Source organism: Vombatus ursinus, unplaced genomic scaffold (genome assembly GCF_900497805.2).
Source record: "Vombatus ursinus unplaced genomic scaffold, bare-nosed wombat genome assembly UNPS02014817.1, whole genome shotgun sequence".
NCBI lineage: Eukaryota > Metazoa > Chordata > Mammalia > Diprotodontia > Vombatidae > Vombatus > Vombatus ursinus.
This window is the reverse complement of record NW_020954595.1, coordinates 12,263,723-12,275,992: the sequence shown is the minus strand read 5'-3', so window position 1 is coordinate 12,275,992 and position 12,270 is coordinate 12,263,723. Positions and strand designations below refer to the sequence as shown.

The window sequence follows — 12,270 nt, the reverse complement described above, 5'->3', positions numbered from 1 at the left end:
CGTAATTCAGGACTTTCTGCCATGCCACCATGGACCAGCTTCTCATTCCCACCGTTAGTCCTGGCCACTGTCTCCTGCTCAGCGGCCTCAGCACATTCCTCTCCCCCTCCTCTCTGCAGCCTGGGGGACTTCACCCTCTGCTGCGTGTTTTCACATCTCTCCATCGCTGCAGCTGGGCCCGATGACCGAGGCCAGGAGACCTCTTGCCACTCTCTTTGCTGCCTGAACTTACATACATGTGCATTGCCTGGGATCCACCTTGGGACTGTCAATTATCCCAAAGACTTTAGGGGATCAGCTCCCAAGAAGGAGAGGCGGATGCCTGGCATCCCAGCTTCAGACCTGGTCTCAGGATGAGCCTCACCTGCTCTGTCCTGGTCCCTCCTTGACTTGACCTGGTATAAAAATGGATTTGAAAGGAGTCCTTTCTTTCTGCCTGCTGACTAAGTGAAAGGGCGGGCTTCAGGCTCAGATTCTGATTACCCTGCCCCCTCGTGCCTTCAGTCTTCCAGGTCTTGACTTCCCTGAATCATCCCTGGGCCGGGACAGCTTCTCACTCTCTCAAACTGCTTTCCAATAGACTTGGACCTCTGTTCATCAAAAACAAGGAAAACTTCACAATTATTTTGGTGTAGCAGCTACCAGCCCACCATCTGGCCCACGGCCTACATCGGCAGACATGGAGCTGAAAATAGAGAGCGTCTCTCAACAAAGCTGCTCCTGACGGTTTTGTTTCCCATCAACTACAACGATTTCTTAAGCAAGCGTCCTTCCCTTATGTTCACTGCAGCTGACGAGTAAAGGTTGGGATTGACTGAATTTTTCAGTAACAGGCAAGCCTCCCTCACTTATTCCCCAGACACCAGTCCTGGTCAGAAGCAGTCTAACTGAAGCTGCCAGTTGGTCCTTTCACTCCCTGTGTGGACAGTCCCTCCACCAAAGCAGGACAGTCAATTTTTTGCACCTAAGAATCTTAAGAGTCACGTCTAGTGCCCCCAGCCAACCTCGGGCAGGGGCAGGACTTGAACGAGGGTCCCTCTGACTCATTGACCAGTGTTCTCTTCCCTGAGATTGCTCTCTGGATGAGTGACTAAAGGTCCACTTTCTCCTTCCTGCTCCCCTGCACACCTTCACTGTGTGACACAGGCAGGCAGGCAAGCTGGAGATCTCATGCCCACTGCAGCATTTACTAGCTGGGCAGTCTCTCTGGGCCCAGTGACCAACAAAAGCCAAAGTCTGCCCCGAGTGCCCTGCTCACATCTGCATCATCAGGGCTGCTGCATCATCACAGCCATATTCCACAGAGGGCACGGCATGGGGGCCCCAGAGATTGGAGGGCAGAGCACAGGACACTGAGCCAGAGGGCACTCGCCCCAACTCCCACCCCCTCTGGTCCTCAGCATCGCCCTGTAAAACGAGGGCTTAGACAAGATGCTGGCCACAGCCCAGTGGCTCCACTCAGCTCCTGGCACCCTGGGTGGCCTCCCACAAACCCCCTGCCCACGTCTGAGCCTGCACCTCCTCGGTGACTTCCGCTCTGAAGGCTAGGATCCTTCAGTTATGTTGAAGAACTCATTCTCTTAAGTGCCAGAACATCTCTACCGGCCACGTACTCCTCTCTGCTCCTCGCCTCCCATATCTCTGCAACAGCACATGTGCATACAGATGCAGAGGGGCAGAGATCAATACCAGCATGCCCTTCCTCCCCAGGCAAGGGAGGAGGGAGGACGCTGAGTAAGGCCAAGAGCTCCAACAAAGAGCACAGCCCAAGGCAATGGCGCTCCCAGCCAGGTGCAAGGAAACCTCCCAAGATCAAGGCACATCCCCCCAAATTCTCTCCCCAGAAAGGCCAGACCCACCTTTGCTGCCAAGAGGCTCATCGGCTTGGACGTCACCCGCAGCTTCAGGAGTGGTGTTGACAGGGCTGAGGGCTGTACAATGTTTTCATTTAAAAGTTCTTCATCTTCCACATCCTCTGAAACACAAGGAACAGGGACGCGTGAACTCGCTGGCTACATTACCCACTGGAGGAGAGAGAGATGAGTCCAGATTAACTGAGTGAGATGGCGCTATTCTAGACCGCCCCCCAGCCCAGGGGCCCTTTACTACATTCGTGAAGGTACGGAAGGGCTCAGGAATTTACCTTCTCCTCAGGGGTAACCGTGAAGGACGTGAAACAGGGGGAGAACAAACGGGGAATGTCCCTCTCACATTAACAGTGCAGGCAGGTTGCCACTGGTCCCCTCGCAGGTCAGCATCCAGGCGGGCAGAGAGAAAATCTTAGTGTTTGGAGCCAAATACTCCAAGTCACCTTGGAGATAACATGCAGCCACGCACAGCCATGAGACTCTTCCCCTCCCCATCCCACAAAAAGTACTATCCTGGTCTGGAAGCACAAAGTCCCCAAATATCCCCTAAAATGCCATTTCTTTTTTTTTCTTTCCTTTTTGGTGAGGCAGTCGGGGTTAAGTGACTTGCCCACAGTCACACAGCTAATAAGTGTCAAGAGTCGGAGGCCAGATTTGAATACAGGTCCTCCTTACTCCAACGCCGGTGCTCTATCCACTGTGCCACCTAGCCACCCCAACTTAAAATGCCATTCCTTTGCTAATGAAACCTAGGTATACACTGGGCAAACAGCAACAATGCACACTTCACTCAGGTCTCGTACCAGCCAGGCAAGAGGGCACATGAGACAGCTATGGGAATCAACATGGCAGCTGTGAGGTGTGACTCAGCTTCTTTGAAACGATGAGGTATCCCAATATTATTGTTCATTCATTCCAGTCGTGACCCCCTCTCCATGACCCCATTTGGAGTAGTTTGCCATTTCCTTCTCCAGATCATTTCATAGATGAAGAAACTGAGGCAAACAGGGTCACACAGCTAGTAAGTGCCTGAGGCTAAATTTGAAGGTCCTCCTGAGTCCAGGCCCAACATTCTATCCACTGCATCAGCTAGCTGCCCAATCTCAATGTTTTGCATCTTTTTTTTTAAAAAGGAATTATATCATAAAAATCCCACAATCAAACATGTTCCTATAATGCCACACTGAGATTAAGGCAGGATAACTAAACCCACCATGGAATGGTGAGGCCTTGTATCACCAGGACCACTGCCCAGATGAGGCAGTGGCAATCAATCTCTGGTCTCTCCCCATTCGTACCTGTGGAACCAGAGCCTTAGGCCTTCGTGACAGTGTCTGGGGATGGGACCGACCAGTGGGGCAGCTTCTGGCCACTTGAGAGCACTGGGCATATGGATAAAGCAGATATTAGAGGGCTTTTTCATACAGCTGCAAAAGACTGGAAACTAGGGAGAAAAAATAAATGGGGAACTCAAATGAGTTCCTCTAGTGACATTCTTCAAGAAAGACTGAGAGAGGGAGCCAGGCTCTAAAAAAAGAAGGCTGTTGCGCAGGACGGAGTGCAGGCAGGATGTTTCTCTGGCCGCGAGGGGCTCTCACTAACTCAGTAACACTAGGCTTCGAATGAGTGGCCTTATTTCAATCTGTTCTCTCCCACAGCTACAGGGCACTTCCTCTGTGACCACGAGAGGACTTCATGCCATGTCTCTGAGGGCCCGAAGAATCAGGGCAGGGGCCAGAGAGCAAACCAGACTCTGGAAAGAGGAATCCCCCAGGGGAAAACTTGGTTTTCTCCTTCACTTAGCTTCCAAGGAAAAGGAGCCACACCTCTTCCTCACTCCCCTACTGCTGTCAAACACCTCGGCCTCCTAGTCACCCAGGTTCATACCTCTGGCATCACCCTCAACTCCTCCCTCTCCCAGATCCACATCTCTATCCAATCAGGAGCCAAATCTTGTCACTCATGCTTCCATATGGCTCACAAGGATTACTGGAAAAACCTCTTACTGGGTCTCCCTGGCTCAAGTGTCCTGGACTCACAAAAATCTGGGTTCAAGGCCTGCCTCAGATACTTGTTAGCTGTGTGATCTCACCTCCCTGGACCTCAGTTTCCTCATCTGTAAACTACGTGAATTGACTGGATGGCCGCTCAGGTCTGCATGGGCTCTCCAGCCATGACCATAGGTGTTCTAGCCAGCCCAAGACCCACAGAATCACCCAGAGATCTGGCTCCCAACTCAGCACACTCCAGCTGCTTCCTACTGCCTTTAGGACCAAACGCTTTGCTTTTTAAAGCTTTTCATGAGCTGGCCCCAAGCCACCTGCTGTTCGAGCTTTGTTCCTCCCCTTCCTGCACAGCACAGTCTAGGCACGCCGGTCTTGCCGCTGTCCCTAGGCAATCTCCTGCTCAGGGGCTATGCCCCATGCTTGGGTTACTCTCTGAGCTTCTCTCCCCCTCTTGGAATCCAGGCCACCTCCCAAACTGGGAGGGCCTGGGGCCATCATATCATGGGGAAAGGGAACTCCTGGCCAAGGAAAACTCCCTGTACCCATGCAGATGGGCACCCTCTCTGCCACTCCCTCTGAAGAAAGATGCCCAGGGCACTGAGAGGCATCACAGAAGGAGCAGAGACAGCCTTTAGAGAGCTCTTTTCAAGGCTGGCAAAGTATTTTATGATGATTATCTCATTGGAGATACATGCTGTTATTATCCTCATTTGACAGCTGAGGAAACTGAGGCAGACAGAGGCAAAGGGACTTGCCCAATATCACAGGTGGGAGTGTCTGAAGTAGGATTCAAACACAGGTCTTGCTGGCTCTCCATTTACTACAACACACTGCCACCCAGACACATCCTGTCCATTGAAAAATACTATCTTTAAGACCTCAGTTTAAAGCATCAAGCTGAAGAAAAATCAGCAGTATTTATTTTTCCTTGTAATTTTATTTACTGATGGAAAAATAATATACTATAAAATTGGTATTTCAGATAGAGCCAGGGGGTGCCACAGTACACAGAGCACAAGGCCTGGAGTCAGGAAGACTCATCTTTCTGAGCTCAAATCCAGCCTCAGACCCTTCCTAGCTGTGTGACCCTGGGCAAGTCACTTAACCCTGTTTGCCTCAGTTCCTCATCTGCAAAATGAGCTAGAGAAGGAAATGTTAAACTACTATAGTATTTTTGCTAAGACAATCTCAAATGGGGTCATGAAGAGTCAGATATGACTGAACGACACACAAAGACAAGCTGGTGGTCTGGGAGCAGCTCCATCAACAGCATTTGGTGACCAGTTGGACATGGGGATGAGACAGGAACCACCAGGAGCTCTAAGGCTAACCCCGTGGGAGAGGGTAAGGGGATTCAGCAGTGGAAGCTCTGAGGCTAGCCCCATGGGAGAGGGTGTGGGGACTCAGCAGTGGGAGCTCTGAGGTTAGCCCCATGGGAGAGGGTGTGGGGACTCAGCAGTGGGAGCTCTGAGGTTAGCCCCATGGGAGAGAGTGGGGGGACTCAGGGAGGTCTGAGGCTAGCCCCACGGGAGAGGGTGGGGACTCAGCAGTGGGAGCTCTGAGGCTAGCCCCGTGGAAGAGGGTAAGGGGACTCAGGGAGGTCTGAGGCTAGCCCCATGGGAGAGGGTAAGGGGATTCAGCAGTGGGGGCTCTAAGGCTAGCCCTGTGGGAGAGGGTGTGGGGACTCAGCAGTGGAAGCTCTGAGGCTAGCCCCGTGGGAGAAGGAGGGGGGACTCAGGGAGCTCTGAGGCTAGCCCCGTGGGAGAAGGTAAAGGGATTCAGCAGTGGGAGGTCTAAGGCTAGCCCCGTGGGAGAGGGCAAGGGAAACTCAGCAGTGGGAGCTGGCTCAGGGAAAGACAATCAAAGATTACATTTTGGAAATTCTGAGTTTGAATTGTCAGAGTCTGACCTTCTTGAGAGGAATTAACAGATCTTGCCTTCGACCTGGAAGACCATCTGTTCAAACCCCTTGTTGAACACATGACAAAACTGAGGCTTGCCCAGGTCCCAGCCAGCAAGCAGCAGAGCCAGCACTCTGGCGGGCAGTTAGCCATGGGCCTGGCACCCAGATGGTCTCACTAAACTTCCTGTTGGCCACCGAGTAAAGATGAGTGTAACAGACATACCGAGCGTGAGGACGTCTGCCTCTTCACTCACACAGACAGGCATGGTATGTATAGAGATTGTCCTGAAAAACAAAAGGCAAACATAAAGTTTAAATGTGCCAAAGGTGCGCCGTCCCTGAAGAGTGAAAAGGTCCTCACTGTCCGAGACTCTACTGGTGCCCGGGGGCAGGACCTCTCCATCACAAAGATTCTTGATTCTCAATTGCTGCCTGACCTTCCATGGAGAACAGGGCCTGAAACCTCCATTCCAAGTTTCTCTGCTTTCCAACGTCTCTGTCAAGCAGTCAATTTATAAACCAAGCCCTTGAGTGCATGTACAGGGGAATGCAGCAGACTCTGCATCTAAAGGTGACCTGAAATAAACCCTTTAACACAGGAATGCCCATCTCCGAATGGACACACCTGATTTCCAAGCCCGGCTGCATGACCCTGGGCCAGTCCCTTAATCTCAAAGTCTCCATCTCCTCACTGGCAAAGAGTCTGATGGCAACACCTCACAGAATCACTGCAAATATTCAGAAAATACAAATGCCACTTTTTGTTATTTTTAAAAATCTTGTTTTCCAACTCGTGTGAAGTTGGAGTAGCTGAAGGCTTGTTAAAGAATGTTTTCACAATAATGTCCGACATCACTCTGCCCACAAAGGACAGCTTTTCTGACCAGCAGAGAAATCAATTTCCCACCAGCCGCTGGCGGTCAGCGATATTGTTACAGAAACAATCCCACCCGCGCTACAGTACATTCCATTGAATTAATTTCCTTTTAAAAATGCTTAAAGTGACATGAATGAAAGAGCTACACAATGCACACAATGTTCCTTTTTTGGGCTCTGGCATTTTTTACTCCAACAAAGGAAAAGACGCCTCTCTTCTTAATAAATACTGATGCCCTCCCTCAGAAAAACCTGCCTTACAAAGTTCTGGTTTTCTTCTGTGATGTTTGGTCAACACTAGAATCAAAGGATCAATCTTAAAATTGGAGATGCTTCAAAGCAAGAAGGGCCAGGGAATGCCACCTCCCAGAGGGTGCAGAAATCTGGCAAGAACATCCCTGAACCCTCATTCACTCAGTGAGCACTTGAAGACCCGCTATGCTCAAGGCAGGGGCTGGGGGTGAGGAGGCAAAGGCCAAATGCAAAGGAGAAGCCCCCGTTCTCCTGAAGGATCGATACTAGGAATGCACATGCCCAGCAACTGAAGGAGAGGGAGGGCAGGAAGCTCCCTGAGGACAGGCTCAGTCCCCAGCACAATCCGAGGCACAGAGGAGACTGCTGCTGGATGGGGCCACCTCCTTGCTGACTTCCTGTGCCCCTCTGCCCCCTCAGCCTCTCCCCACCCTCTCGTCCACCTCCTCTTCCTTCCCTTTCTCCTTCATGCCAGGCAAGGCCGAGGGGCCTTGGGTAAATCCCCATCTCCTCTTGGGGCCCTATTTCTTCATCTACAAGATTTGGGATTCATAGATTCCTCTCAAGCTGCGGCTAATTAGTGGAGTCGTCTAAAGTTGGGTAGGAGGAGCCGCCGAAGTCTGGGTAATTCACCAAATGAAGAAGGAGCCACCCAGGGGCCTTGATTCTGAGCTTGGGTCCTCACCAGCCCCGGGAGGAGGAGGGGAGAGTCAGACACCACTACAAACTGAGGAAAACAAGCTGCTGCCAATATGCTCTGGAGCAAATCATCTCCCCCTTCTCTGCCTCAGTTTCCTCATCTGTAAAATGACTTGGTTTACTCAAAGTTCCCTTCCGAGAGTGGAGCAGGCACAGATGGGAAGCCACTAATCCTCCCTGACTCCTTTCAGCCTGAAACCTGGGCGGCTCCCTCCAGTCAGAAGTGGGTGAAGGTGCTCTCAGACCACGTCACGCCAAGCCAAGGGTGCAGGATCCGGGAGCCAGCCCTCTGCGTCCCCAATAAAACATAGCTCCAGTACTGCCAGGGCAGCAGGAAGAGGGGCCTGGCCCCAAGGTAGGCCAAAAGCACCTGACATATCCTTGTGCCCCTCGGTGCTCCGGGCCATACCCTACGCCTTAAATGGCCAAAGAGCGGCTCACTGGCACTGATAGAGGGAGTTCTCCACACCATGAAATCACAGGTCTTGACCTCCCACCCTTCCCCTCTCCCTCCCAAAAAAACCCACTACTATTTTGCAGTGTCCAAAGGAAAGTGACTAGGATGGTGAAGGGGCAGCTGGGTGGCCCAGTGGATAGAGGTCCAGGCCTTCAGTCAGGAAGCCTGAGACACTTACTAATGGTGTGCCCCTAAGCAAGTCACTTAACCCTATCTGCCTCAGTTTCCTCATCTGTTAAATGAGCTGGAGGAGGACATGGCAAAACACTCCAATGCCTTTGTCAAGAAAACCCCAAATGGGGTCACAGAGAGTCAGACACGACTGAAATGACTCAACGACGATGACAATCCCTGTTCTCCTCCCCCATTCTTACCTACCTTCTCTTCCTACATCCTCCTCCTCCTCCTTTCTCACATCCCCAGTCCTGCTGTGCTCTTTTGAATCCACAATTCCCCGATCTTCCAGTTCCTCATTCTTCCATCCCTCTCCCATCGTCACTATAATATAACACTCTCGAATCCATTCAATGCACCACCTTGAGTCAGGTGCTCTCCTAAGTGGGGACACAAACAGGAGGAAATGACCCTACTAGAAATATCAAGACCAGCCATTAAAAACCACCTGAGACTAGATCGAGTTCCCATCCCACCATCCTTCTACTAATATGAGAAAGTGTGGGGGGAGTAGAAGAAGTGGGATTTTGAGTAAGCCCAACCAATTCAACAGAACCCTGTGAAGTGCCTGCGACCTGCGAAGTGACTCTGAGGAGAGAACACTGGGCTGAGCTCAAGCCAAGACTCAAACAAGTACCGCTGGGCACTCTCTAAGACAAGGCATTGGAAGACAATGGCCCATCTGCAGCAGGAGTTTCTAGGTAAGGGCTTCCCAACTCTAATGAAATAACCAGAATGTGTGCCCCAAGGGCTACAACACTGAGCATACCCTAGGTCTGTATCCCAAAGACATCCGGGAAAAAAAAAAAGGAAAAGGACCTATCTGTACAAAAATATTTATAGCGGGTCTTTTGGTGGTAGCAAAGAATTGGAAATTGAGAGGATGCCCATCAACTGGAGAATGGCTGAACAAGTTGTGGTATATAATTGTGATGAGACACCACTGTGCTACAAGAAATCACAAGCAGGATGCTCTCAGAAAAATCTGGAAAGACTTACATGAACTGATGCAAAATGGAGTAGAACCAGGAGAACGTAAGAGCCGTACTGCATGGTGTTCAACTGGGAATGACAACTATTCTCAGCCATACGATGCTCCAGGACAACCCCGAAGGACTAACGATGAAGCAGGCCATCCGCCTCCAGACAAAGAACCGATGGGGTCTGAATGCAGATTAAAGCAGACTTTTTTTCTTGGGGATTTTATGGTCTATTTTCTTTCATGTTTTACATGATTGCACATGTACAACCAATATCAAATTGCTTACCTTCTCAATGAGGAGGGAGGGGAGGGAGGGCAGGAGAAAATTTGGAACTCAAAATTTTGAATAATGAATCTTAAAAATTGTTTTTACATGTAAGTGAAAAATATTTTAAAAAAGAAATCATAAGGATGTCAAAAACAAGATTTCAGGGCCTAGGATTTTCAAAAATAAAACACTCTTTGCCCCCAAGACCTGAAGTTCTGTCAGCAAATAAATAAAGACAACATAAACTGAGGTGGGAGAAGCTGAGAAAAACTGGATGGTCACGCAGAAGGGGTTTCTGAGCGGAGGCCTGCGCAGACAAAACTCCGAGAAGCACAGAGGATGAGCGAATGGACTCCGGGCACGGGGGGTGGCCTTTTCGAGAACACAGATGAAAGGAATGAACAGTAGATCAGAGTCCAGTCCACTTGGAATGCAGGGCTTCTGGAGAACATTAGTGTGACAGAAGGCTAAAAGGGTAGGAGCATGCCAGAGTGTGGGGGGCCTTGAATGCCAAGCTGCAGGGCAGAGATGGTATCCCTCTGAAAGTGAACTGATCACAGCTGGCTGCATTCCTATTAGACGAGGCAGGTCTGGGGAGGATGAGCTAGGTGCTCTAGGTTTTAGAGCACTGGGCCTGGAATCAAGGGACCCAAGTCCAAACCCTGCCTCAGACACTTATTAGATGCGTGCCTCTGGACAAGTCACTTAAATTTTTGTAAAACATAAATAATAACAGCATCTACTTCCTAGGGTTATAATGTACGTGAAGCAATTTGCAAACCTTAAAGTGCCTTAGAAATTTCAGCTCTTGCTCGTACATTATTACCAGCTGTTCAAACTATCCCTAGGAAAGAGCCTAGGATTGGAAGGCAGGAGCCTCCATCCTAATTTGCTTTTTCATCTTATTACAAATTACAACTTCTCTGGGGGAAAATAATACCATCTAGAAAGATGCTGAGAAGCTCAAATGAGAGAATGTCTGTGAAAATACTCTGAGAAGTATTAAGCAAAGCAAAACCCAAAGACCTCAATCCTTCCCTTCGGGGGCTGAGAATTCCCCCACCACACACACACAACAGGACAGGACACAACCAACTTCTCCATTCTTCAGTATGAACTGTATTCAGTTCATACAATACCTGTCTCTCTAGACAGTGCCTGGCATGCAGTAGGAGCTAAATGAATGTGGAGTGACTATTTATGCCACTGAATCTGGGAATACAGAGAAGGAGAAGGCCAACTTGGGCCAGGACAGCCAAGCCCCTATGACAGAAACTCTGAAGCTTTCCCCAGCAGTGCCATCACGGGAAGCCTAGGGGCCTATTCTTACCCAGCTCCCAGGGTGGCTGTGAGGAATGAATGAGCTGATACTTGGAAAGCACTCAGCACGGCCCCTGGCACATAGTAGGTACTTAATAAACATTCCCTTCCTCCGTCTCCCCTTCTCAGAATCACATTTCTAAATTCATAAAATAAAATACATAGGATGAGAAAGGAAACCAATTATGCAGAAAACAAACTTTTATTAATTTCCTACTATGTGCCAGGCACCACGCTAAGTGCCGATGACACAAATAAGAAAAAGTCAGCTCCTGCCCTCCAGGAGCTTACAATCTAATGGGGAAGACAAAAGACAAAAGGAAGCTGAAAATGGGTGTGGGGGCAGAGCAGCTGGGATTTTGGGGGAGGGCCCCCCATAAAGGCAGGCTATGTACTGAATAAATAAGGGGTGAGTTCCAAAGCTGAAGAAGTCTCCATGATGACAAGCTTCCTGGTGATTATATGAAAAGTCGTCAAATATAAAAACAAACAACCAAGTTCTCGGGCCCCAGGTTAAGAGCCCCTGGCACAGGGGCCTAGGTCCAAGCCCACCTATGACGCACCTGGGTTCGGCAGCCCCAGACCAGTCACTTGGCGTCTTAGAGCCTTGGCAGACATAGTTCCCTCATGCTAGAGTTTGCCCAGGGCTAAGCGATCGCTCCCGGCAAGACTGTGAGCAAACAGCCGGAAGAAGTAGCTCCCTGCCGAGGAAGCGGTACACAAGCCAAGGACCAGCGCTCGGACGGTCATCAGCTCCAGGAAGCCGCCAGCTGGCCATGCTCAGCAGAGGAAAGCCCTCCGTGCCGTTGCTCCACAGACGCCTTGCAGCATCCCTGAGAAGGGGAGGGCAGGCCAGTGATACGGGCCTGATAAAACCCCTCTGGGGTCCCCTGCCAACCTGCCATTGGAGGCAAGGTCTCACAGAGGCCAGATTCCCAAGGGCCACGCCCTCACACCCTGGCCATTAGCAGGTCCTGATATCTTATGACACCCTCAGACTTTTTCCTGGGGTAAAGCGAGGCACTCAGACGGGTTCCCTGGGCTTGCTTCTCTCCATGGAACCACCCAAATCCACAGCTAGACTCTGGTCATGCTCTCCGTCAAACAGAGCATCTTGTACTGGGTGGGTGGTTCCACCCTAAGTCACCAGTGTCATTGGTGGGGGCAGCAGACACGTCCTCCCCACCTGCTATGCTCGGAAATTGGGGCAAAGAGCTATGGCCTCTCCAGAACCGAGTTCTTCTTCCTCGGGCACCCACTTTACAAGGAACTTCACCCCTCCTACTGGAATAAAGACGGGTAACGATGGCCTCGGAAAGAGGTAAAACCTGCCTCCGGGCCCTGCCTCTTATCTCCCGGAATATCAGGAACCTGGTGAAATTTGCTGACCCAGGTCCTCTGATCAGCCCCTGAGGAAGATTGGCCATTAAGAACCATCTCCCCATTCCCTAAGAGAGGAAACTAA

At 50.5% G+C, this 12,270-nt stretch overlaps 1 protein-coding gene across 4 annotated transcripts in view; it reads right to left on the bottom strand.

Moving 5' to 3' along the window:
- MINDY4 (MINDY lysine 48 deubiquitinase 4) overlaps positions 1-12,270 on the bottom strand; it is a 133,917-nt gene that overhangs the window by 64,763 nt on the left and 56,884 nt on the right. For all 4 annotated transcript variants that reach the window (XM_027835857.1, XM_027835859.1, XM_027835860.1 and 1 more), the window contains exons 6-7: positions 6,001-6,062; positions 1,860-1,975 (exon numbers count right to left, since the gene is read on the bottom strand). In XM_027835857.1, coding sequence (XP_027691658.1) covers positions 1,860-1,975; positions 6,001-6,062 — 178 coding nt within the window. The remainder of the gene's footprint in view (positions 1-1,859; positions 1,976-6,000; positions 6,063-12,270) is intronic.